Raw genomic sequence first — 23,122 nt, forward strand, 5'->3', positions numbered from 1 at the left:
TTCTCCAAATTTGTTTTCTTGGTCCTCTAGAAAACATCTATTGCTTTTTGTTTTTTTGATCAGTAATCAGTTGTGGGTTTTTTCCCCTTAGAATTCCTTTAGTTATAAAGTTTTGTTATAGGTATCCAGTCATAATTTTCTTCAAAACTTTTTGGTTTATAATAAATCTTAAGGGTACAACTTTTTTTTTTCAGAAAATATGTCTAAGGATTCATGTGTTGATTTTGAATGTGGAGACACATGGGTCTTATTTTGTATCACTGACGATCCACACGGTTGACTGCTGTGTGCTGAACGTTTTGTTCTAGACTCTCTGCCAACCAAGTACCTTATGCAAAACTATGGTTTTAGTAAAACAGGTTTTCTTGTTTTTAGTCAGAATGGCACTGTGATCTGTGGTTAGCTTTTAGATGCAAACAGAAAAGGGAAGAGTGTGGATCTAGGCATGAATACCAGCATACTGCCCAAACAAGTCTGTCTCTGTCTGGTTGGGTAGCTGTTTTTTCCATTTCCAGAGCTCCAGTTCATGTTGTTTACTGCTCAAGATTTGAGATGGTGTAATTTTCTTTTCTAGGAACTTGGAATTAGAATTCCTCGACCACTAGGACACGGACCAAGCAGATTCATCCCAGAGAAGGAGGTATGTTATTTTCAAAGGTACATAGTGAACTGTATGCTTTTAAGGAAAGGTTTTCAGAACCTACTTTTGGGCATTGGAGCAAATGTTGGTCAATAAAATGTTTTATGCAAAGCTCACCACAATTCATCATCATAGTTTGGCAGTAAATCTATAGAATTATAAAGCTGTGATTTATCTTAGTTTGTGACACTTTTTAACAGTCATGTAGAGAAAGCCAAGACTTGTTTTTCAGTGATGATACTCCACCCCTTCATTTCAAACAATGGCCAACTTTTCCCATGCTTTCAGTTACTTAGCAGTAGTGGGTGTACAGTCAATCTCTGCTATCCCTGTACTGGGTCATCAGTACTCAAAAGCAGCTGTACTTAATTTTCTCTAAAAAAAATTTTTTTTGCATTGCTATCACTTTTCACTGATAGCCCCCTTTCCTCTTCCCTTGCCTTGTCTGACAGTGTCTTACCTCCAACCTATCGCCTGCCACCTTTCTTCTATGAGATGTGGGAGGTGATGCTGTACTGTCCGACTGTTATAGTCACAGTTGGGTCCTTGTGTTCAACTTCCCACAAGACTAATTTTCAAGTATCACATGAAATAATGTTCATAAAGTAATTTGCAGAATTGGAGGTGCTTTTGCAAATGTCAGTTACCATCAGGAGTATAGTGGTGGAGTGGAAAAAACACAGGCCTGGGAGCCAAGGGACTGGGATCTGCCCCATAATAATTGTGACTATGGAAGTAAATCACTTAACCTCTCTGGGTCTGAGTTTTCTCATCTGTAAAATGAAGAGATTCATTAAGGTCCCTTCTAGCTGTTAACAGCAATATTAGTCTTACCTTATGAGAGGCTTCAGGAATGTATCTCGTGAGGTCTCATATCCCAACATGTTTCCTAAATTTAATTCCTGATGCAAATTGCTGCCAAATTTGCAAACCTTTTTTTTTAATATCAACAGATAAATTAGGGTCAAAAAGTATAGTTTTAAAAATGTATAGTAACAAGTTGCAAAACTGATTTTTTTTTCCTCTTCTCATTTATGCAGATTCTTCAAGTGGGTAATGAAGATGCCCAGATGCACACTTTGTTTGCTGATTCTTTTGCTGCTTTGGGTCGTTTAGATAACATTACCTTAGTGATGGTTTTTCATCCACAATATCTAGAAAGTTTCTTAAAAACCCAACACTATCTACTACAGATGGATGGGCCACTCCCTCTTCATTACCGACACTACATTGGAATAATGGTGTGTGAAGGTTCAGTGAAAATTAATTTATCCCATCTCCTCTAAAAGGAATGCCTTTAAAAAGTTTTATATTTGAATTTTTAACTGGATTTTTATTGGGGATAATATCTATATTTTTATCTCTTATAACCTTAAACAAAAGGTGATGATGGTATACAAGGAGTTGCTTCTCTCACTGAAAAATATAAATTTTCTGTAAAATTAAGAGAATAAAATGTACTAACAGACTTTCTTGTTACTTAACATTTCAAAATTGTTTTGTGGCATCAGAAATTCTTGTGAAATTGCACATCTGCATATGTGTCGACTTTTAAGTAACTTGGAATACTATTAATCCTTTTCATCTATGTATTATGTATATATGTTCATTTGTGATCCCATAAATATTTTTAACTTAATATCTCTTGATTCTAAGAAGGAAAAATGAGTTTCAGAGAGATTGAATGTGAGTTTGTTTTTTAATAAAATGAGTTATTTCCACCAGTTATTGTAAGTTATACAGAAAGTTCTTGAATTCTTAATTATGAGAGTAACCTCATTTGCTATTTGGATATAGTTTGAGAGTCCATTTTTGTAAGTCATTTTTCTGGTAATTCAGAATAGTGAGCTTTTTTCTTTTTCTTAAGGCTGCCGCAAGACATCAGTGCTCCTACCTAGTGAACCTCCACGTAAATGATTTTCTTCATGTTGGAGGAGACCCCAAATGGCTCAATGGTCTAGAGAATGCACCTCAAAAATTACAAAATTTGGGAGAGCTAAACAAAGTGTTAGCCCATAGACCTTGGCTTATTACCAAAGAACATATTGAGGTAAGTCATTGAGCATATGATTTCAATTTTAAGATGCTTATTCTGCTTTATAATTATTAATGAATACATATAAAGTAACTGAATTGTGATAGTTTCTACAGATTGAGAATGTAAAGATTACATTGTGTGGTTGATTAGTGATTGTTTTTTTTCCTGTCCTACAAAACATTTTAATGTATATCTGACTTTGTAAAAGAACTAAAGCAACAAAAAATACAAGGTTGGAATCTATTCTGTAATACAGTTTGCAATGTTACTGAACTAAACAGGAATGTGAGAATAGATAAAGGAGGTCAATATATCTGTATGTACATACATACATATGTAAACAAACATCTCCATGCCCAAGCTTGTGCCATTAATATTTTGGAAATGGCCCCCAAAAAATAACTGATTTGATGATGTACTGTCATGTTCCAAACAACATATAGGCACATCTCCTTCCGCTGTTTCCTGTGATCATTTTGAGAGATCTTGAATATGTAATATGGGCAAACCACTCATAATTCAGCATTCTGAAATACTGCAGATCCTATAAGACCTTTTGACATGCCAGTGGCCCAGTTGCAAATTTTTCCATTATCTAGCAACAGTCCTTAAATTTAAAATAGGATATTGGGTTATATTTCTGAAGACAGTTATCAGCAGGTTCTAAAATTTTAGTGTGTCCCACAACTACCTTACATTTTGTGTGGTATCTGGCTCTGCTTTTGATATGTTGGGTGTTGCTGTCAGGGAGCTATTTTTATCACTGTAACAACCTGTTCTCTTTTAATTCTTTAGCAACTTTTAAAGGCTGAAGAACACAGTTGGTCCCTTGCTGAATTGGTGCATGCAGTTGTTCTGCTCACCCACTATCATTCTCTTGCCTCTTTCACATTTGGCTGTGGAATCAGTCCAGAAATTCATTGTGATGGTGGCCATACCTTTCGACCTCCTTCTGTCAGTAACTACTGCATCTGTGATATTACAAATGGCAATCACAGCATGGAGGAGATGCATGTTATCCCTGCAGGAAGTGTTTCAGTAAGTATCAGTTATATGTTATGGAGTCTCAATAAAAAACTAGCCAGTTTGTTTCTTTAGTTTGTTCTTTTTGTTCATTATATTTTTATTTTGGTTATAGGAAACTATCTTAGAAATTTGATTTGGCATTTCAGACTTAAGAAATGCTCAGGATTATAACAAAAAGTTCATATTTTGAGAACATAGGATCAAGGTCCAAAATAGTATATTATTATTAAATTGTTCTATATTAGAAATAAGTGTAGTGTTTTGCTCGTGGATATATAAAGGAATGTACCTTTATAGTAATTTTACTACATTATTCTGACTTATATATCATTGATTGAACACCAAGTAAAACATGCCATCTGGATAAGAAATAAGAAAATTTAAGGCCTTTGGATGTCATCTATCATCATTATATAAACTCTTAAGATTGAGTGGCAGCAATGCTGCCATTATAATATGAACTCAACATTTGAGTTTTTAGCTATGTTTTAGTAGCTATCTCAACTCTTGAATATGTATTGTATTTTTTAAAAAGTGATTTAAAAATATATATCTAAATATCAAACTAAAATAATCATTCTAAAAAATTATTACTTACTTTTAGATTTTGGCTAAACTTTAATGTGAATTTTCATTTCTGTCATCACATAAAGCATTTGAACTGATTCATGTTTTTGAAAATCTGACTTGTTTTGACATACTACTAGTCTTGACATTTTAAAGCCTTTTGATAACTCCATCCTAAGATATCAACAGTTCTTTAAATAAGGTTACAAAGATACCAAATAAAGGGTTGAAGGTTCTGAAGAGGTAAGGTTATCATAGCAAAGCAATGTAAGCGATTTTTTTTCATATCATAGTTTATTGAGCCATTCAGTGGGTATGGGTATCCCCTCAATCTCCAATTTTTTTTTCTTTTTTTTTTTTTTTTGCTGTGAGAAGAGTGCTGCCATGAATATTTTTGTACATGTAGAATTTTCTACATTTAGAAAAAGTCACCCAAATATTGCTACACACCGAAGAATTAAATTTTTATATACTTTTCTGAGTTATTATTGCATATATTCTTCAAAAACAAGGGACAAGTTAATATTGCTGCCTTCTCACAGATCAGAAAACTTTTGAGTAACTATTTCAAGACTTTGTTAATAAGACCCAAAGTCATGGGTAGGGTTTCAGGTCTTTTAGCTTTTATTGGGCCTGTTAGCTTTGTTCTTTTCCCAGCCAGCTATTTTGCTTCTTTGTTCTGGTTAAAAGGGAGACCAAGTGAGTATATGTCGATGAACTAAGACAATTAAGAATAAGTTTCTATTTTTTGTCACTTGACAGTGATATATGTTATATGATTAAGAAAAAATTACTCTTTAAGCCTCCAGTTGTCCTTGTGTAAAATGGAAGCATAATGAGCATTGGTTAATGAACCTGGCCCAATATGCATAATAGTTGATAGTTGGGCATTCTTAGAATGTGTATCAGACCACCATTTGATAAGTTATGTTTTCAGTGTACTAGACGAGTAGTCTGGAAAGTGATTCATACCAAATGGCTCCTTAAGATTAACCAGTTATTAATACAAAAAAAGAGGAAAAGTGACTTTTCTCCTAATACTACTATACATCTAAAATGCCAAGAAATAATGCCATTGGGTTTTTATACTGACATTTTTTTCTTTATTCCAGCTGGCATCTTTGTTTGAGCAAATGAGAACTTATAGTCATTACTGTAAGAGAGCATAGGATCAAGGTCCAAAACAGAACAATATTATTAAATTGTTCTATATGCCATTGGGCATAAGTGCACAGGCATAAGTGCAACTGAAACAGGTTCTAAGCCCAGTGTTTTATTTTTTAAAACATTACTTATTTCAGTTATACTTAAACTGTAAGTACAGTATTACCATTAACAATACCATTAAAGATAACATGGACTACTTAAACCCAGCAAAGAGTAGTGTCAGGGTAATAGACACTACCCTGAGCCAATGTTAATTACTAAGCAATGTAATCTTTTATATACCCATGAAGTTAATCCATACCTTTGCCCTAGAAATGTCAGTTATACTGATGTGATCAGTAATAGTTCTTTGAGCTTTATCAGTGAGTAGGCTTCCTTGATGATATTATTATAGTAAATAATAAACATTATGGCACTAATAGGATTACATTCAAGTGTGACCCACAAAACATTTTTTGTAGAGTATAGGTATCCTATAATATGCTGATCTTTGCTAATGTCGCTTTTCAGTCTTAAGAAGCTGCTGAAGCCCAATCAGTTGGGCATATCTAACGCTGACTTACAGTTAACTTTAAGGTTTCTAGCGCCATTATTTTCATAAGATAGAAATTCCAACTATCTCACTGAGCTGGCAACTTGGAGACCAAGCAGGTGGCAAATGTCAGATCCCTCCTCTGGTGCTCTTTTGGCACAGATGGGCTTGCCCAGACCTCATGCGTTAACCCCCTGCAGTAGAGTTGACAGGATTGGTTCAGGACTATGGCAGTCATGGCTGGCTGCCATTGCTTAGTCCCACTAGCAGGACTAAAGTACGAAAAATGGACAGCAAGCACCAGCCTTTTCACAAACACATCTACAAAATGGCAACACTCTGTTTGAGGCACAGAATTTTGCATGGCAACCAAATTTCATTGAACAATATGTTTCATGTAACAACAAAGAGTATTATATAGTCTATACCTGGGGTAATAAGGATCTTTTCTTGGGGAGCTGGAGATGATTATGAGAGATTGTGGAAATGAAAACACTGGCTTTGGCATGCATTTGTAAGTGGAAGGCAAGAGAGAGAGTAGAATGAACAGAAAACTCCCAAGTGTAAGGGTTAGGAATTGACACCATCTGTAGGTAGAAGGAATCTGATGGGGGAAGGTTTAGAGGTCAGGGGATTTGGGTTAGGATGTGTTGGGAGTTTGGAGTATACTCAGAGGTAGAAGGATATGCAGCAAGCAAAAATAAGGGTTAGGAGCATTTCCATGATTCTTTAGAAAGAGAGAGAAAGAGAATGGTTCAGTCTGTATTCAGACACAATCAGTTCCTGGGTATAGATAGGATTTTTCATCATAAGTCCTTCAGAGAAGTCATGGATGGTTCTACTGCTGAGAATAGCAAAGTCATTTACAAGTTGGTCATCAAGAGTTCCAATTTTAACTTTAAATTCCTGAATAATATCTACTTCTGTGGCATGTTTAACACAAATTATGTATTATTTTCAGATAACTGATTCTTTTTGTGAGGTTGAAGCCCTCATGGAGAAGATGAAACAGTTACAGGAATGTCGTGATGAAGAAGAAGCAAGTCAAGAAGAGATGGCTTCACGTTTTGAGATTGAAAAAAGAGAGAGCATGTTTGTTTTTTCATCAGGTAAATATAATTTTTACATACCAAAATATTTTCTTTCCTTTAAAAAATTTTATTTGGAGAAATAGGCCAGAAACTAGTTAGACAAATGTTGAGAAGCTGTTTTAGATACTCTTTATTACGAGTAAAAGTAATATTTGAAAATGAACTTTAACACAGTTTATAATACATTCAATAATTCAACTAAAGCAAATTTCTTAAAGCATGTACTATGAACTAGAATTAACCCCCCCCCCAAAAAAAAAGGAGCTCATGTTACTGGGGAATGGAGGAATACAAAAATATAAACAAGATAATTGGGGGATTGAGGAAAAAACACAGCTAGGGAGTTAAGGGAAAGTTTCTTGTAGCATGGACTAAAAAAACAAAGGTTTCCAATGGGCAAAAATAAAGAAGAGGGTACATATACCTAGGTATGGGTGCAGCAATGTCTGTGCAAAGACATATAGACACAGGTGAGAATTTCAATGCTGAGCTTGGAAAATGGCTAATGGATTACTTTGGCTATAATGGTGAATTTATGGGGGTGGAGTGGTATTAATATGATATGTCTTAAAAAGATATCAAGATACCTATAATCCAAATGAAATAATTAAAAATTTTCAGATTTCTTCAGCGTTTTAAAAATGTTTTCTTTTGTTGCTTTAGCTTCCATTTTGAATATGAAAGAACTTTTTCTTTTTATTTGCAAAAAGAGGGGCAACTGGTGGTGCAGTGGATAGAGCCCCGGTCTTGAAGTCAGGAGGACCTGAGTTCAAATTTGACCTCAGACACTTAACACTTGCTAGGTGTGTAACCCTGAGCAAGTCACTTAACCCCAATTGCCTCAGGGGGGAAAAATACACAATAAAAATTTTTGTTTTCACATTTTTTGAATTCTGAGTTATTTCTTTTATCCTCACCCACAATTAAGAAACCACATGTGAAGTTATGTAAAACATTCCCACAAAAGTCAAGTTGTGAAAAGAAAACAGAGCTCCCACCTTAATAAAAATAAAAACCCTCAAAAAAAATAAGTTTGGAAAAAAAAGAGAAAGGAAATGCTTCAGTCTGGATTTAGACACAATCAGCTCCTTTTCTAGATATAGATTTTTTCATCATAACTGCTTGAGTAGTTGTGGATTGTACTATTGAGAATAACAGCTGAGAATAGCAAAATCATTTGCAGTTGGTTATCCTAAAACATTGCTTACAACTTTGTACACAGTATATTTCATTTTTGCTTGAGTTCATGGTTTGTTTGTTTTTTTCTGAGAGCACCCTGCTTATCATTTCCCATAGAATAATAATATCCTATCACAAACACACATCGATTTATCAAGCCATTCCCTAATTGATGGGGATCCATCAATTTCCAATATTTTTGCCCTGAGAAGAGAGTTGGCTCTGAATATTATTTTTGTACATATAGCTCATTTTCATTTTTTTTTCCCCCCAACCTCTTATGGTATTCATTCCTGGTAGTAGTGGTGTTAGGTCAAAGCATATGTATGAATTTATAGTTCTTTGAACTCAGATCATATCTTTTGATCATTTATTAATTGAGGCATGGCTCTTATTTTTTATAAATGACTCAGTACCCTCTATATGTTTGAGAAATGAGGCCTTATCAGAAACTTGCTTTGATATTCTTTTTACAATTACTATTGCTAACTATTTCCCGCATTTATCTTCTCTCTCCTTTCACCCTATCCCTCCTCAAAAGTGTTTTGGTACAGACTACTCCCTCCTCTGATCTACTCTCTCTTTTTTTAAATTATCCTCCCCACACCTTTCCCATATCTTATATTCCGTCCATTGTCCTGCAGGGTAAGATAGATTTCTATACTCATATTGAATATGTATTTCCTTTAGAGCCAATTCTGTTGATAGTAAGGTTCACTCATTCCCCCTCTTCCTCCTCTACTTTTCTTGCCTCTTTTTTTGACAGATAATTTGTACCATTTCATTTCTCCCTTTCCCTTTCTCCCAGTCCATTCTTCTTTTATCCCTTATTATGAAAGCACTTTTTTTAAATGAAATTTTTAAATTTTTATTTTCAGTTCCAAATACTCTTCCTTTCATTCCCCTCCCCCACCCATTTAGAATTCAAGAATTACACGTATAATATTATATATACAAAGGTAAAACATTTCCATTTTAGCTATATGGGTGGGTGAGAAGATAAACAAAGAAGGGAAAATTTGCTTCAATCTGTAGTCTTGAATCTATCAGTTCTCTTTTTAGAGGAGGAGAGCATCTTTACCATGAGTCGTTTGGAGTTGTAGTGGGTCATTGTGAGAGCAATTTGTAAAGGACTATATAGAAGTCAGGATGGTAGTGTGGCTTTAACAAAACAGAAGTGGAGAACTGAATCAGATAAAACCGTGGAAAAAGAGATGGTCCTAGCAAGGTGCCTTGGGCCCATTTCTGTCTCCCTCTCCTTAGTTAAAAGGAGAAGTGAGAGAATTTCTATGTTCCCCCAGCTCTGGCTTTCTCTGTTGGGTAGCCCAGCATCTACTCACCATGCTACTCCTTTACTCAAAAACCTGGAGTGTCTATTTTCTTTAGGATAATACAGAAAATCCTCCACATAGTATATTATAGTTCTTCATAACATGGTTAAGGTCCTTCTTCTGCCATAGTTCTTTTTCACATACTCCACAGTTGCTACTGCTGTAGTTGACATTTATCTCCCTCCTTACCTCATAGGAGCCCTGGATTCCTTCAAAGCTCACTTCAGCAGGCCTGCACATAGGACTTTCCTATTCCCCTAGTTAGTGCTCTCTCCCTCTGGAAATTCTTGTGTTATTTTGTAGACTGTTTCTTCCTCTCTGTCTCTGTTGTTTTTCCATATATTCCTATTCTGCCACCTACCCCTTTCCCAGCCCAGAGAATGTAGTGAACTCAAGAACTTTTTTATTGACATAATCTGCTTTTGCACCTCTCCATGTTCTCCCTCTTCCTCCCTTTCCTATAACAAAGAATTACAAGAGGGGAAAAAAGAAATTTGCAAAATTGACCAAGCCTAACAGCAGGTGTTCCCCATCCAGTCTCTCTACCTCAGCCCCCCCTTCCAAAAAAAAAAAAAAGATACATTTTCATCTTTCCTTGTAGGAGTCTAGCTGGGTCATAATTTCACAGAATTTAATTTCAGTTTAAATTTTTTTCTTTCTCTGCCTGGAGACTTTATAATTATTTGTTGAAATGAACTGAATTGTGAATCCATGAAAAAGATTTTTAAAATTTCATCTTAATAATCTTTCAAAGCTGTTAAGTTTATAGTTTGAATTGGCTAGAATAAAATAAGGATAAATGGGGAAAATGTTTTACAAAATATTTTTAAAGAATATTTTGATAATAAAAAAGCAAAAAAGCACTTTACTCAATTTTTAATTATTAAAACCTTTAAAGTCAAGAGTGACTTTTTTCTTAAATTGTACTGTAGTTTTGTTTTCTGTCATACTTGAAGTTATGGGAGTTAACAGGCAGGAATCCCTTTTTGATTGTCATTTTATCAGATCTTATGCTAATTTTAATGCTGATTTTTCCCTGTAAAAAAACTGAACTCAGTATAGCAGGATGTAGTTATGGTGACTTGTACAGTACTTAGGATCACTAGATTATTTTGACTATATGACTATCATGGTACATTTTCACTTGTACTTTAATCTTCAAATTACACCACAGCCTTTGTAATTACTAAGTTCCATCTTATTGCATGGTACCACAGTTAAGATATTTAATCCATATTTTTTCTTTAAGTGTTAGTCACAAATGTTTCTAAACTTTGCACTCAAGTATGAAATCATACTTTTAAAACTTCATCTTTTTTGAATTAGAAAATGAAATGCATGAGAATATCTGGAAATGCTGCCTTCAGTGCATTTCCATTTACTAGTAACTAACTTACTTTTCCAGATTACCACATTAGTATTTTATTTTGAATTACTTGGGAGAAAAGGAAAATCATGTGGATAAAATATAATTATCAAGGACCCTTTTTAAAAAGTCAGTAATGGCATTTTTCATTAATGCAGATGATGAAGAAGTTGCACCAGCAAGAGATGTATCACGACACTTTGAAGACACTAGTTATGGCTATAAAGATTTCTCTAGACATGGGATGCATGTGCCAACATTTCGAGTTCAGGTAAAATAGAATTTTGTGTTGTATATGCTATATATCTTTTTTTTTAATTTTTTTTTTAATTTAATAGCCTTTTATTTACAGGATATATACATGGGTAACTTTACAGCATTAACAATTGCCAAACCTCTTGTTCCAATTTTTCACCTTTTACCCCCCCACCCCCTCCCCTAGATGGCAGGATGACCAGTAGATGTTAAATACATTAAAATATAAATTAGATACACAATAAGTATACATGACCAAAACGTTATTTTGCTGTACAAAAAGAATCAGACTCTGAAATATTGTACAATTAGCCTGTGAAGGAAATCAAAAATGCAGGTGGGCATAAATATAGGGATTGGGAATTCAATGTAATGGTTTTTAGTCATCTCCCAGAGTTCTTTTTCTGGGCATAACTAGTTCAGTTCATTACTGCTCCATTAGAAATGCTTTGGTTGATCTCGTTGCTGAGGATGGCCTGGTCCATCAGAACTGGTCATCATATAGTATTGTTGTTGAAGTATATAATGATCTCCTGGCCCTGCTCATTTCACTCAGCATCAGTTCATGTAAGTCTCTCCAGGCCTTTCTGAAATTATCCTGTTGGTCATTTCTTACAGAACAGTAATATTCCATAATTTTCATATACCACAATTTATTCAGCCATTCTCCAACTGATGGACATCCATTCAGTTTCCAGTTTTTTAGCCACTACGAAAAGGGCTGTATATGCTATATATCTAAAAAGCCTTATTGTTGTAAGTTTGAGAAGATTAAAATAGCAGCTGATTTTGAGAACTCTTAAAAACTAGCAAAGAGAAAATAATGTTGTAGTTCGTAAACATTCTAAAAGTTTGTAAAGCTTTTGTTTGGAACTTAGAATATATTTTCCCATTAGAACCTTTTATAAAGATTTTCATAATAGTCAATGAAAATGTCAGGAATACATCTCTTGCAGCACTATCAGTGAGAAAGAAAACTCACCCTTTCCAAGACTTCATAGACATCAGAGAGGGAAGGGGAAAGTGAAGGTAGTGCTGAATTATTTATTGCAAGAAAGAAAATGCATATTTTAAATGTCAGTTCCTGAATACCTTTTAAGATTGAAGTATTGCCTAAATTCAAATAAAAGGTATACGACTCTCCTTATAGGTTTCAGATTTTATTTTGAATGACTTTGCAAAGTTATTCATTTAGGTCACAATAATGATATACAGTGTTTATAAAAATACTACTTTGCTAATATCAAGTAATTGAGTATAGTTTACTGTAGTATTTACTGCAAATTTGGATTTCATTGTAATTAGACCACCAGGTTCTGTTTCTATAAGTGGTAAGAATAGCAGCAGGTCAGCGAACATTGTTAAGTATCTTCTGTGCCAGGCATTTTTATAGGATGAGGAAAAAAAAAAGGAAAAGTATTTCTATAGTCTTATTATCTTGTATTCTCCTGGAAAATACAGACAGACAGACACACACACCATTTGCCTCCCCCATTCCCAAGATATATTGATGTACTGCTCAACTTAGCTCAACTGCTCAACTAAAATCAGTATTGGGGGTGAAATGGGATATATGTGCACATACATACATATATACATACATGTATTTATATACCACACATATTATTATAATCATTATTTGCAAGATAATTTGAAGAGAGTACTAATAACTAGAAAAGAAAAATAAGAGGTTGTACTTCAATGTGGCATTGAAAAACCAGAGATTCTAAGAGGCACAGGTGAGGAAGAATTTCTGTGCATTATTCTAGACACGTGAGAAAGTTTTAACTAAAAAGCACAGGGATGGAAGATAGGGGAAGGAGAAATCAACCAGTTTGGCCAAAACAAATACATTTGGAAAGGAGGACCAAAGAATGCTTTACAAATTTGTCATGTCATTGATACAGTATCACTGAAACTTGTCAAGTCTTTCAACAGTGGTTTACAATTGAGTTTTAAATGAATTATTATTCTTTGTTTCAAATATTTCATTAATTCAATTGGATCTTCTTCCTATCCCCTTATTTCAAGTGGGGGCATTTTATTGTGTATGTCACTCAGCCAGCCACATTTATTGATCATTGACCATTTCTAGCCTTTTGGTTAGTCCAGTCATGGATACAAAACAAGTATAAGACATAGTTTCTCATCCCTTTGGGTGGGGAGCATGGAGACTGGAGACTGGCAGAGGGCTTGTTGTGCAAAACAAGTTGGAGGTCAGCAAATGTTTTTGTGATGAAAGGTTTTAGTGTGTGACCAAGCCCCCCAAGTTTTGTTGTAATAGTCCAGATAAGGGAGATTGGGGGGGGTTAGCTTTCTGGGGCTAAGGAGTTTAGGTAGAAAAATGGAACTGCATGAAGAATAGATTTTAACTGATGTCAAAAGTCCCTGCTGAATGGCTGAGAAAGCAGAGTAGTGCTCCATTAAGCAGGACTTTGGGTGGCAGAGGACTTTAGGTGGGACAGCAAGCAAGAGGAGGATAGGGTTCTCATATATATGTAACCACTTCTGAGGCCTCCTTTTGTTTTAGACGTGATTGTGGGTTCCCAAGTCCTCGTAGGTTCTCCCAGGTGGTCCTGGCAAGGGCAGCCAGGAGGCGGCAGGTGAAACACTGTGCCCAGCATCATAAAGGCTCAAGTTTAATCTGGGTGATCTTGTGCAAGGCGCCGGACCTTGTCTACCTCCATTCATCTGTCAAATGAACTGGAGAAGGAAATGGCAAACCCTCCAGCCTCCCTGAAAGAAAAACCCCAAATGGGTCACAGAGAATGACAACATGAGTGTTCTCTGAGAAGCTGTCTGATTAAGGGGAGGAAGATTAAGGATAGAATAGAAGATGGATTCTCTGGTCTGGGCAGCCTGTGATTCTGCCATCACAGTGCTAGGTAGATTGGAAGAAGTAGGGAGATGAAGTACAGAAACACCAGTTTGTAGATGCTTAGAGAAATTTCAGTGTGATGTGATGAGAATCAAGATCTGGGTGGTGGGAAGAAAGACAAAAATAATGAGTGAATCGGAGAGACAACATGTGAAAAATTTGACAATAAATCAAACATGGGACAGGAGGAGAGAGATGACTCAAAAAGTTTCTGGCTTGGGAGAGCAGAGCTCTGAAAGGAAGTTAGGAACAATGATGATTATCAGTTGGGTCTATAACATGTTGGTTTTGAGGTTGGGATACAATATAGAATTCTAATGGGAGAAGTCCACTGGTCATTTGGAAATGGATTACTAACTCATCAGTGAGAGATGAGAACTAAAGATGGGGATTTCAAAATTAGATTCATAAAGACAACTGGATTCTACTAATTATTTTGTTAACAATACTATTTCTGATTTAAATTCATTAACATAAACATAAAAGAGAATGGTAGACTTTATAATGTCCAGATTTTCTTCTTTCACATTATACATGATATATCTTCTGCTTTATGTAGGACTACTGTTGGGAAGACCATGGTTACTCTCTAGTTAATCGTCTTTATCCAGATGTGGGACAGTTGATTGATGAAAAATTTCACATTGCTTACAATCTGACATATAATACAATGGCAATGCATAAAGATGTAGATACATCAATGCTTAGGCGTGCAATCTGGAACTACATTCACTGCATGTTTGGAATAAGGTTAGTCTCTTAAGATGTTCATTTTTAAAAAGAATTTTGTTATCACTCATATTATCCCTCCTTGTAAGTTGCCTTCAATACCTCTTTTCACAGCTTGTGTTTTTAGCCCATATTTAAGTGTAAGGTTATATACATCCTTAAACGTCACTGACCTTAACTGCCTCTTAAAAGTAAAATTTTCTCTTGAAGTTTATTGGAAATCACATTGGTGTCTTAATGTATTTCATATGTAAACTATGGTACTTTATAAAAGAAGTAAGAAAATTACAGATTCTTATCTGTGTTTTAGAATGAAGTTAAAACAATACAATGATTGCATGTATTAAAAAAAAGGATATTGAGATCAAGTCCTCCATCAGAAGTTTTTTTTCTTTTTAAACTTTGTGCCATCTTTCTATCAAATTTCTACCATCATCAAACAATACAATGATTGCATGTATTAAAAAAAGGATATTGAGATCAAGTCCTCCATCAGAAGTTTTTTTTCTTTTTAAACTTTGTGCCATCTTTCTATCAAATTTCTACCATCATCAAACAATACAATGATTGCATGTATTTAAAAAAAGGATATTGAGATCAAGTCCTCCATCAGAAGTTTTTTTTCTTTTTAAACTTTGTGCCATCTTTCTATCAAATTTCTACCATCATCAAAGAGTAATCTGTCCGTGGTGTAGTCAAGAACAAACTCTTGTCAGGTCCTCCTAAACAGGAAAGTTTTGTAGTATATGCCATACAATGGTTTCTTTGTCCATACTCTCAGAACTCCAAGCAGAGCAAGATAGGAACCAGGACAAGAGCCTTCTGAGAGGGGACAACCCCAGGCAAAATTTTCAAATAGGTGAAGTTTTTCTTTGGTGCCTTTAACTTCGGTAACATTTCTCCTTTCTGCTACTCCCTCTTTTCTAGCCCCAGGGGGTCAGTATCCTGTGCTGTCTTCTAGCTGTAATAGAATCTTTCCCAGAGAATATTCCCCTCAACTTGTCAAATCTGTCTTAAGCCCATGTATCCAGTAACAGAAAAAAACTGTTTTTTTTCTCTCTTGATACTCACAAATAAAAATCCATGTTGAGGAAAGAAAGTCATGATATAAATTTTTTAAAGGGAAAACAGGCACTATAGCACAGTGCCAAGCACATAGAAAACTTAATATTAACTGAATGTACAATGAAGAAAGCTATTCTGACACTTTATTTTTCTATTTGAAACAGATACGATGACTATGACTATGGGGAAATTAATCAGCTTTTGGATCGTAGTTTTAAAGTTTATATCAAAACTGTTGTCTGTACTCCTGAGAAGGCCACAAAAAGAATGTATGATAGCTTCTGGAGGCAATTCAAGCACTCCGAGAAGGTATGTGTCTCTGTCAACAGAAGAAAATATAAAAGATTCTAAATTATTTTTTCTTAGCAGTTTATCTCAGGGCTCTTGAAGAAAAGGCCGTGGGTGCAAGTGCAGGCGTTCCTCAGGGACGGTGCCAGGGTTGGGTGGGTTGTGACCTGTTCGGGAGAGGTGACCACAGCACTAGAGACAGGAGGGGGATGAGTGAGTGCCATTGTGATTTTACATTTCAGTAGCTTAGAGCCAAGAGGAATTGGTATAAGTTTACAATAACCTTTACTTGTGGGGAAGTAAACAGGAAAAGAGGTGGGGGTGGGGAAGTCCTGCTGCTCTTGAAATGGAAACTGCAGAACACTGGCTTCATTGAATACTGGTATTTTGACAAAGCAACATGTACTTACATTCAGAAGTTTGTTATATCTCTAGATACTAAAGTATTTAAACATAAATTGAAGCTAATTTTAAAAAATAATCATCACAGCCTTTTGGAGTGAGTTCTTGTCTAGAATGATACTACTATATAATTCATTTAGTATTCTGGACTCAGTTAAGCACTATTGTATTCATTTCTGAACACAGAGAAACAAGAAAGAAGCCAGCTAGTCAAGATGCTCGTTAGCTAACGAGGCATTTCTCTCTCTCCCATTCAGGTTCATGTTAATTTGCTTCTTATAGAAGCTCGGATGCAAGCTGAACTACTTTATGCTCTGAGAGCCATTACCCGCTATATGACCTGATGTCTTTCCTTGGTTCAGAAAGTTGATGGAAGGATCAGATGTCTATGGGGGGGTGGGGGGGAGGACTGGAGCCCCAGGACCAATGGTAGACCCAGCATTCACACCTCCATTGTGCCAGATTCCTTTAGTTTCTGCTCTTTTACTGTGGGAAAACCACTGTGGGCACCGCAGGGATTGCCTGGCTCCTCCTCCACGGTCTGAGCTGTGAAGGGCTGCTGTTCACAGGCTTCTGCTTTATGACAGTTGTAAGAAGCCCGTAACTCTCCAATCCCATTGCTTTTCTGATAAGATAACCAGAGCGGGAGCGTGCAACAGCGGGACTTGGATAATGACTAAAGCTTAGTGATGCTTAAGGAATCTTAGAAGGTTTTGGTGCTGCTCTTCCTACCGGTATACAGAACTGGACTGGATGCCCCAATTAAGCTATTAGAAATACAGTGAACACTGCTACTATCTGAGCCTCCATAATTTGTGTGGTTTAAAACAAAACTGGCATATATGTTAATTTTGAATTTAAAATTTTAAAACCTAGACAAGCCTCCCATCTCTGTTGAGAGATAGATGACTTGTTTTGAAAGTTCAACAGTTAATTTTCTTCACTGTAGTTTGCTTTGGAAAATTACTATATAGGACAAGTTATATTTGAGTTATTATGATGGCCTTCCTAAGAAGACTTAGTTCTTCACCATTGTGCAGTCTCCCAGGAAAGTGCATAAACTACTATAAGCAGCGCTGCCAGCCATGTGACAGGTTTCCTGAGGCAGTTTCTGACACTGGAGGGCAGTCATCATTCTGAAGTTTTGTTTCTAGCACCCCAACTGTGAGCAGTTCTAGGGCTGTTACAACCATAGCCCCATTTTGATAGTGGTGCAGCTACTTAGATAAAGCTGTAAAAACATGTTGTAGTATGGTAAAACAGATTTCATTAAAAAAAAAAAAAGCTAACTTTGAAATGCAAAACTGATTTGGAAATATATTAAGAACTTTGTATTATGAAAGCGTGCACTGCTTTTAAAGTCTGTCAGTATTATTGGTCTTTTTAAATAAAGGATAATTTTTCCTCCATTTTAATCTCATTTTTATTCATTCATTCCACAGAAATGTATTAAATGCCCAGTGGGTGCAAAGCACTTTGCTGGGGAAAAATACAAAATTAGCCCCTGCTCTCTTAGAGCTTACAGTCTAATAAATACCAGGAAAAGGCACAAACACATAACTCATTGTACATAATATTACACAAAAGCGTGTCATTGAGTAACAAAACAAAGTGCCCTATACATCTAAAGGGAATGGGGGGACTAATGGGCAGGAATGCAGTGGATGAAAAGGAATGGAGTGACTGCGAATTGGAGCCCATCGGAGCCGGGGCCACATTGAGGACCTTGAATGCCAAACAAAGGAGTTTGAGAATCGTGTGGTAGGCGATGGGTGCTGACTTTTTTTACATTTCCTTTAAACCATTGGTTTGAGTCTTTCAAAATTAATATGGTAAACAAGTTTACTGTTTCAGTGGCACCACGCACATCTCCACTAAACAAACAGCCAGGTGCAGATGAATTTTTTCTCTCTGATTGATTGATTGATTGATTGATAGACTGTAGTAAACCAGGCCTGGAACAAAAAACTGCAGCCATTCTAGTGAAATCAGAAATGTGTGCAGCTTTAATAATTCTTTGGGAATTATTCTTGGGTTGTCGGAAATGAACCTTTGCTTGCAATATATTTTTAAAAGCTAAAAATAAGACTTTGTTAGGAACAAAAATAAAGTTGAAATTCAGTGCCCATACAGGAGTGCAGCATAGTTTGGGGCAGATGCCCATGCCCTCAATGGAGCTTACACTCTAGCAAAGAAATATCAAAAGAAGTATCTAATTTAAATTAGGAAAATACAATGATGACATAAAATATTTTTAAAAATAACAAAGGCACATTATCAGAGAATCCAGTTTTAAGATTTAAGTGTAAAGAACATCCTTTTACATTACTGGCAGAAAGATCCTTTGTTTCCAATATAAGCCCATTTTCAGTAGGTCCTGCCTATTTAACCTTCCTTGAATTGACTACTTGACAACTGCAAGTAAAATATAAGTGGGCAAATTAGCATAGTTTTTAAATTCCCTGCTTCATGTCCCTTACCCCCTCTCTCCCCCCCAAAAAAAATTTACTAGTGAAGATTCGGAACATTTTGGAGCCTTAGCTTACCCAATAAAAGAACATAAGGCTGAATAATTGAAGTTCAACCACCTAAACTTTTGTCTACTTTGCTTTAAGCAATTTATTTGAAAAATTCATTTAATAACCTCAATTTCTCTTATCACCATTAATCTCAAACATGTATTCATTACCTGAACAGTGTGTGCAATATGAAATTAAAAAAAAAAAAAAACAAACAAACTTCACAGGTGCTTCCTGTTATACAGCAATAGTTTTCTCCAAATTAAACACAGGATTTCTAGTTAGCAGACAAAACTGGGAAAGGTAAAACAACCCTAGAGAATATTCTGTACACAGAAAAGATTTTTCTTCCAAGACAAAGATCATTTTTGAGGTTTTTCTGTTAACAAATTACCAGAGCAGTGGTCTAGATAACAAACTTAGGTTAAGGAAAAGAGATAAGAAAAACTTAATTTTCCAATTGTCCTAAGGCCAAAGTCAGGTGAGTGACAAAGTTAAACTTTTCAGCGTAAATGTCAATGACAGTCCTGCTTTGCCTGAGCCTATTTTTTAAATTCCAAAGGAATTTAATTCTTTCAATTGTTTAGACACTTTTCAGTGCTATTAAATAGAAAGGTTTTCCTTCATCATCATAGTTCTTATCAAAGTTTGCCAATTCATAGCATAGGGGAAAAGGGTCAATGGAGAGCAAAAGTGAACTTCACACTCATTTTTCCACCACTGTTTCCCCAACCTGGCCTAACACTCATTTCATGATTTTTCCCTTGAAATTTAATAGCAAGATATTCTTAAGCAGTAAAATAATGATTCTATAAGAATATCAAAGCTTTTGCAATTTGGAAAATAAATGTCTGGAAATAGTGTACTATTTTAATGATTCTTTGTTAAAGGAGACTTTTTCATGTGAAGACTTTGGTCTTTGTTATATTTTGGAAGGGACAAAGTAGCTGCTAAAATTTTGGCTGTACTATTCTACTAGAGTACAGTAAGGCTCAAAACCTGATATCTGTTACACTGAAGAGAATGTCAGAGGGATCTTAAAAATAATCTAGTCTAGCCTCCCCCTCCATTCACATATACTCCCTTTTTGAAAATTAGATGATTTTAAAAAATCTTCAGGTAGAAACTTGACCTAGAGGATAATATGACATCTCCAACGTCTCAAACTCCTTGGGATGGGCACACAGACTAAATAAGCTTCCAACAATTTAAGTTCCAATGTAAGATCAGTGTGCCTCCAAAACGCTTCACGGTCCCTCTCCATGCTCCACAAAAGCCCATTCTGGCTCTGGGATCCAGCTCTGGTATGTTCTCATCTCTAGAGAAAACTCGGAGCTTTGGTTCCTTCCAATAGGCCTCATGCTCCAGTTTAGTTCGGGAGAGGATATTCCCATGCAAACCTGAGTTTGATATCTAGACCACTGCTCCGGTAATTTGTTAACAGAACTGTGGATGAAATAACTAATAATAAGCTAGAATCAAAGTTCATTTTCAAAGAAGTTTGATTAAATGATTTTTCCTCTTTCTTGGAACTTTTTTTGACTAGCACTGTAAAGAAAGGGAAAATCTTAGTCTTAGCTCTTCTGTTTTTAGCTTTTAGCAGAACAAACCTATTCCATATAAAGCAGCAGTGAGTAAACATAAGGACCAAAAGGAAAGATAATTGGCTTTGTTCACCCAGCCCCATTGTGAATATTTAGTGATTTGGACAGGGAAGTAGCAAAACCAAAGCTTCTTTTCATTATGGACTTTAACACTAACATGATTTCCCTCCCTTACATTTTTCTACTCCCCACAAAATCACTATCAGAACGTGGATTGATAGCAGATCAAATGTGAATTCACTAACTTGTTCATTTTAAAATGTATTGCCATTTTAGTACTACATTTAGATTTAAAGGGGTTTAGACTACCATGCACATGTCATTCAAGAATGAACAAATTAAATTGTCAAGAATTTAGATTCCAATAAAAAGCGGATGGACAAACAAAACAATCCATGAATTTAGATTCCAAAATGTATGCTGTAGAATTTTGAGAGACTATAACTATTAAATCTTAACAGAAGAGAGAATCATTTCATTAGAAAAATAATGAAAGTATTTTATCAACAAAGTTTATGACAAGTTTACATTCATTTTTTATAATATATCACAGTAGGAACTGTTCATTGTTATTTAAGTCTATTCTCTAAAAATCAGTACCCTATGATCAATGAATTGTTCAATATTTATTAAGAATGAAAAATTGTTTGAATTTATTACTTTTTATGAAAAGACCCGACTTGAATTCATCTTTATATTGTTAATCACCTACCAGACTTTTACCATATTAAAAAGAAGGAATAGGTAGAGGTTCAAGGAAGGTGTGATGGCTTTGAATACGTTTAAGAAGTTGTTGTGCCACAGGTTTGAATTCTGTTTCCCAATAAAGTTTGTGATAGTCTCTTAAGTCTCTGTCAAAACTATAATCCAAAGCTAGTTCTTCATCTGCAAAAAGAAAAAAAAAAAAAAACCAGTAACTGCCATAATGAGTTCATGTTGTATCATTACTTGCTTTGGGAATCTAAAACAGTCACATGTTGCTATGGTCCTGCTATTTTGGAGTTAAAAATGAAGAATTGACGATCCCTTTTTTCTTACCTGCTTTTGACCTTTACTTGTGCAATGGCCATCCCCAAAGCCCCAGGTATTGAGAAGACTTAGGGCGCACCAATGCCTAACACTTACACACCAAATCACATAACAATAAGAGTTGTTATTTATAGAGACTAAGATGTATAAAACACTTTGTATATGGGATGACATTAGATCCTCACAACTCATCCAGCATTATTAGAGAAAGAAAGGACAAACCACTTCAGTATCTTTGCCAAGAAAACCCCAAACGGGGTCACAAAGTATCGGATACAACTGAAAAACTTCTCCCCAACCACTACGTGCATCATTATCCTAAGCTACCACATGGCTATCCTAGTATCCTAGGCTACTATGTACTATCTCATATTATTACCTCAACCTTCTCAATGAGCGAGGAATCTCAGGGTAAGCAACCTGGAGGTACAACCAGTGAATAGGGACAAGTTTCTCCCAACCCCAAACCCAGCATTCATTCTATACCCCCACAGTGCTTTCTGACCTTTCCTCAACAGGAATACCGAAGACAGAGAATTCTTCAAGAGAAACTGCTCAATTTTGACTGAATTCTCTGAAATCAAACCTTTCCTGGGTTGTTCCCAAAAAGGCTTCCACACCAACGTGAGAATGCTTCTACTGTATACCAACTGAAATTCTGGGGTAGGATTGAGATCCAATTTAATCCACACATCCTTTAGAAAAATAATCATTTTTTAAAGTGCCAGTGTGTATCTTTGCGGACTTAGTCCAGGATGGAGGAATGCTGAAAGCGTAAAACATTCAAGTAATAATGAAAAGATAAATGTGATTACTCAGGCAGTTCTCTGTGCCTCTTTCCAGACTGGCATTTCCACCTAATTTAAGAAAACCTCTTTCCATTTTTGAAAACTTGAGAAAAATTCTTTAAAAAAAAATTTTATTCCTGGAAAATGACTTTAAATCAATTAAAAACAACAACAACAACACTTTTTTAATGTAGGCTACGTGACTTGGTGGATAGAGCTCTGGCCTTCATATTCAGCCTCAGACACTTAACAGCTATTAACTCTGCTTGTCTCAGTTTCTTCATTTGTAAAATGAGTTAGAAAAGACAAAAAAAAACCCAAAAAACAAAAAACAACCAAAAAAACCCTAGTATATTCATCAAGGACACCTCGTGAACAGTAGGGTTACAAAGAATCTAACACAATCTACTGAACAACAATAGAGCAGGATGAGTAGGAATTCAGTCTGAATGAATAGTTTATAATTCCGTTTGTCCTCCTTTTTGCTCATCTAAATCTTACCTCTCCTTCTTGGGGATATTTCATCTCTGGCCAATACTAATTTCTTCCTCCTTTGAATTCCCATTGTACCAATTTCCTACTACTGTTCAAGATCTTAAATGTTCTGTTGTCTAATTGTCACACATAT

General features: G+C 35.5%; 2 protein-coding genes across 7 annotated transcripts in view; one reads left to right on the plus strand and one right to left on the minus strand.

The window, feature by feature from the left end:
- Window positions 1-17,963, plus strand: part of SESN1 (sestrin 1) — a 126,559-nt gene extending 108,596 nt beyond the window's left edge. For all 3 annotated transcript variants that reach the window (XM_031964444.1, XM_031964445.1, XM_031964446.1), the window contains exons 2-10: window positions 575-640; window positions 1,681-1,881; window positions 2,508-2,690; window positions 3,474-3,716; window positions 6,932-7,079; window positions 11,096-11,208; window positions 14,630-14,820; window positions 16,029-16,173; window positions 16,812-17,963. In XM_031964444.1, the coding sequence (XP_031820304.1) occupies window positions 575-640; window positions 1,681-1,881; window positions 2,508-2,690; window positions 3,474-3,716; window positions 6,932-7,079; window positions 11,096-11,208; window positions 14,630-14,820; window positions 16,029-16,173; window positions 16,812-16,898 (1,377 nt within the window). In that variant the 3' untranslated portion in view covers window positions 16,899-17,963. The remainder of the gene's footprint in view (window positions 1-574; window positions 641-1,680; window positions 1,882-2,507; window positions 2,691-3,473; window positions 3,717-6,931; window positions 7,080-11,095; window positions 11,209-14,629; window positions 14,821-16,028; window positions 16,174-16,811) is intronic.
- A 1,492-nt stretch (window positions 17,964-19,455) lies between these two features.
- Window positions 19,456-23,122, minus strand: part of ARMC2 (armadillo repeat containing 2) — a 166,903-nt gene continuing 163,236 nt past the window's right edge. For 3 of the 4 annotated variants that reach the window (XM_031964442.1, XM_031964440.1, XM_031964441.1), the window contains exon 18: window positions 21,405-21,562. In XM_031964442.1, the coding sequence (XP_031820302.1) occupies window positions 21,405-21,562 (158 nt within the window). Of the gene's footprint in view, window positions 21,563-23,122 lie in introns of all 4 variants that reach the window. The other variant, XM_031964439.1, reaches the window with a different exon arrangement.

This window comes from Sarcophilus harrisii, chromosome 4, assembly GCF_902635505.1.
Source record: "Sarcophilus harrisii chromosome 4, mSarHar1.11, whole genome shotgun sequence".
Lineage (NCBI taxonomy): Eukaryota > Metazoa > Chordata > Mammalia > Dasyuromorphia > Dasyuridae > Sarcophilus > Sarcophilus harrisii.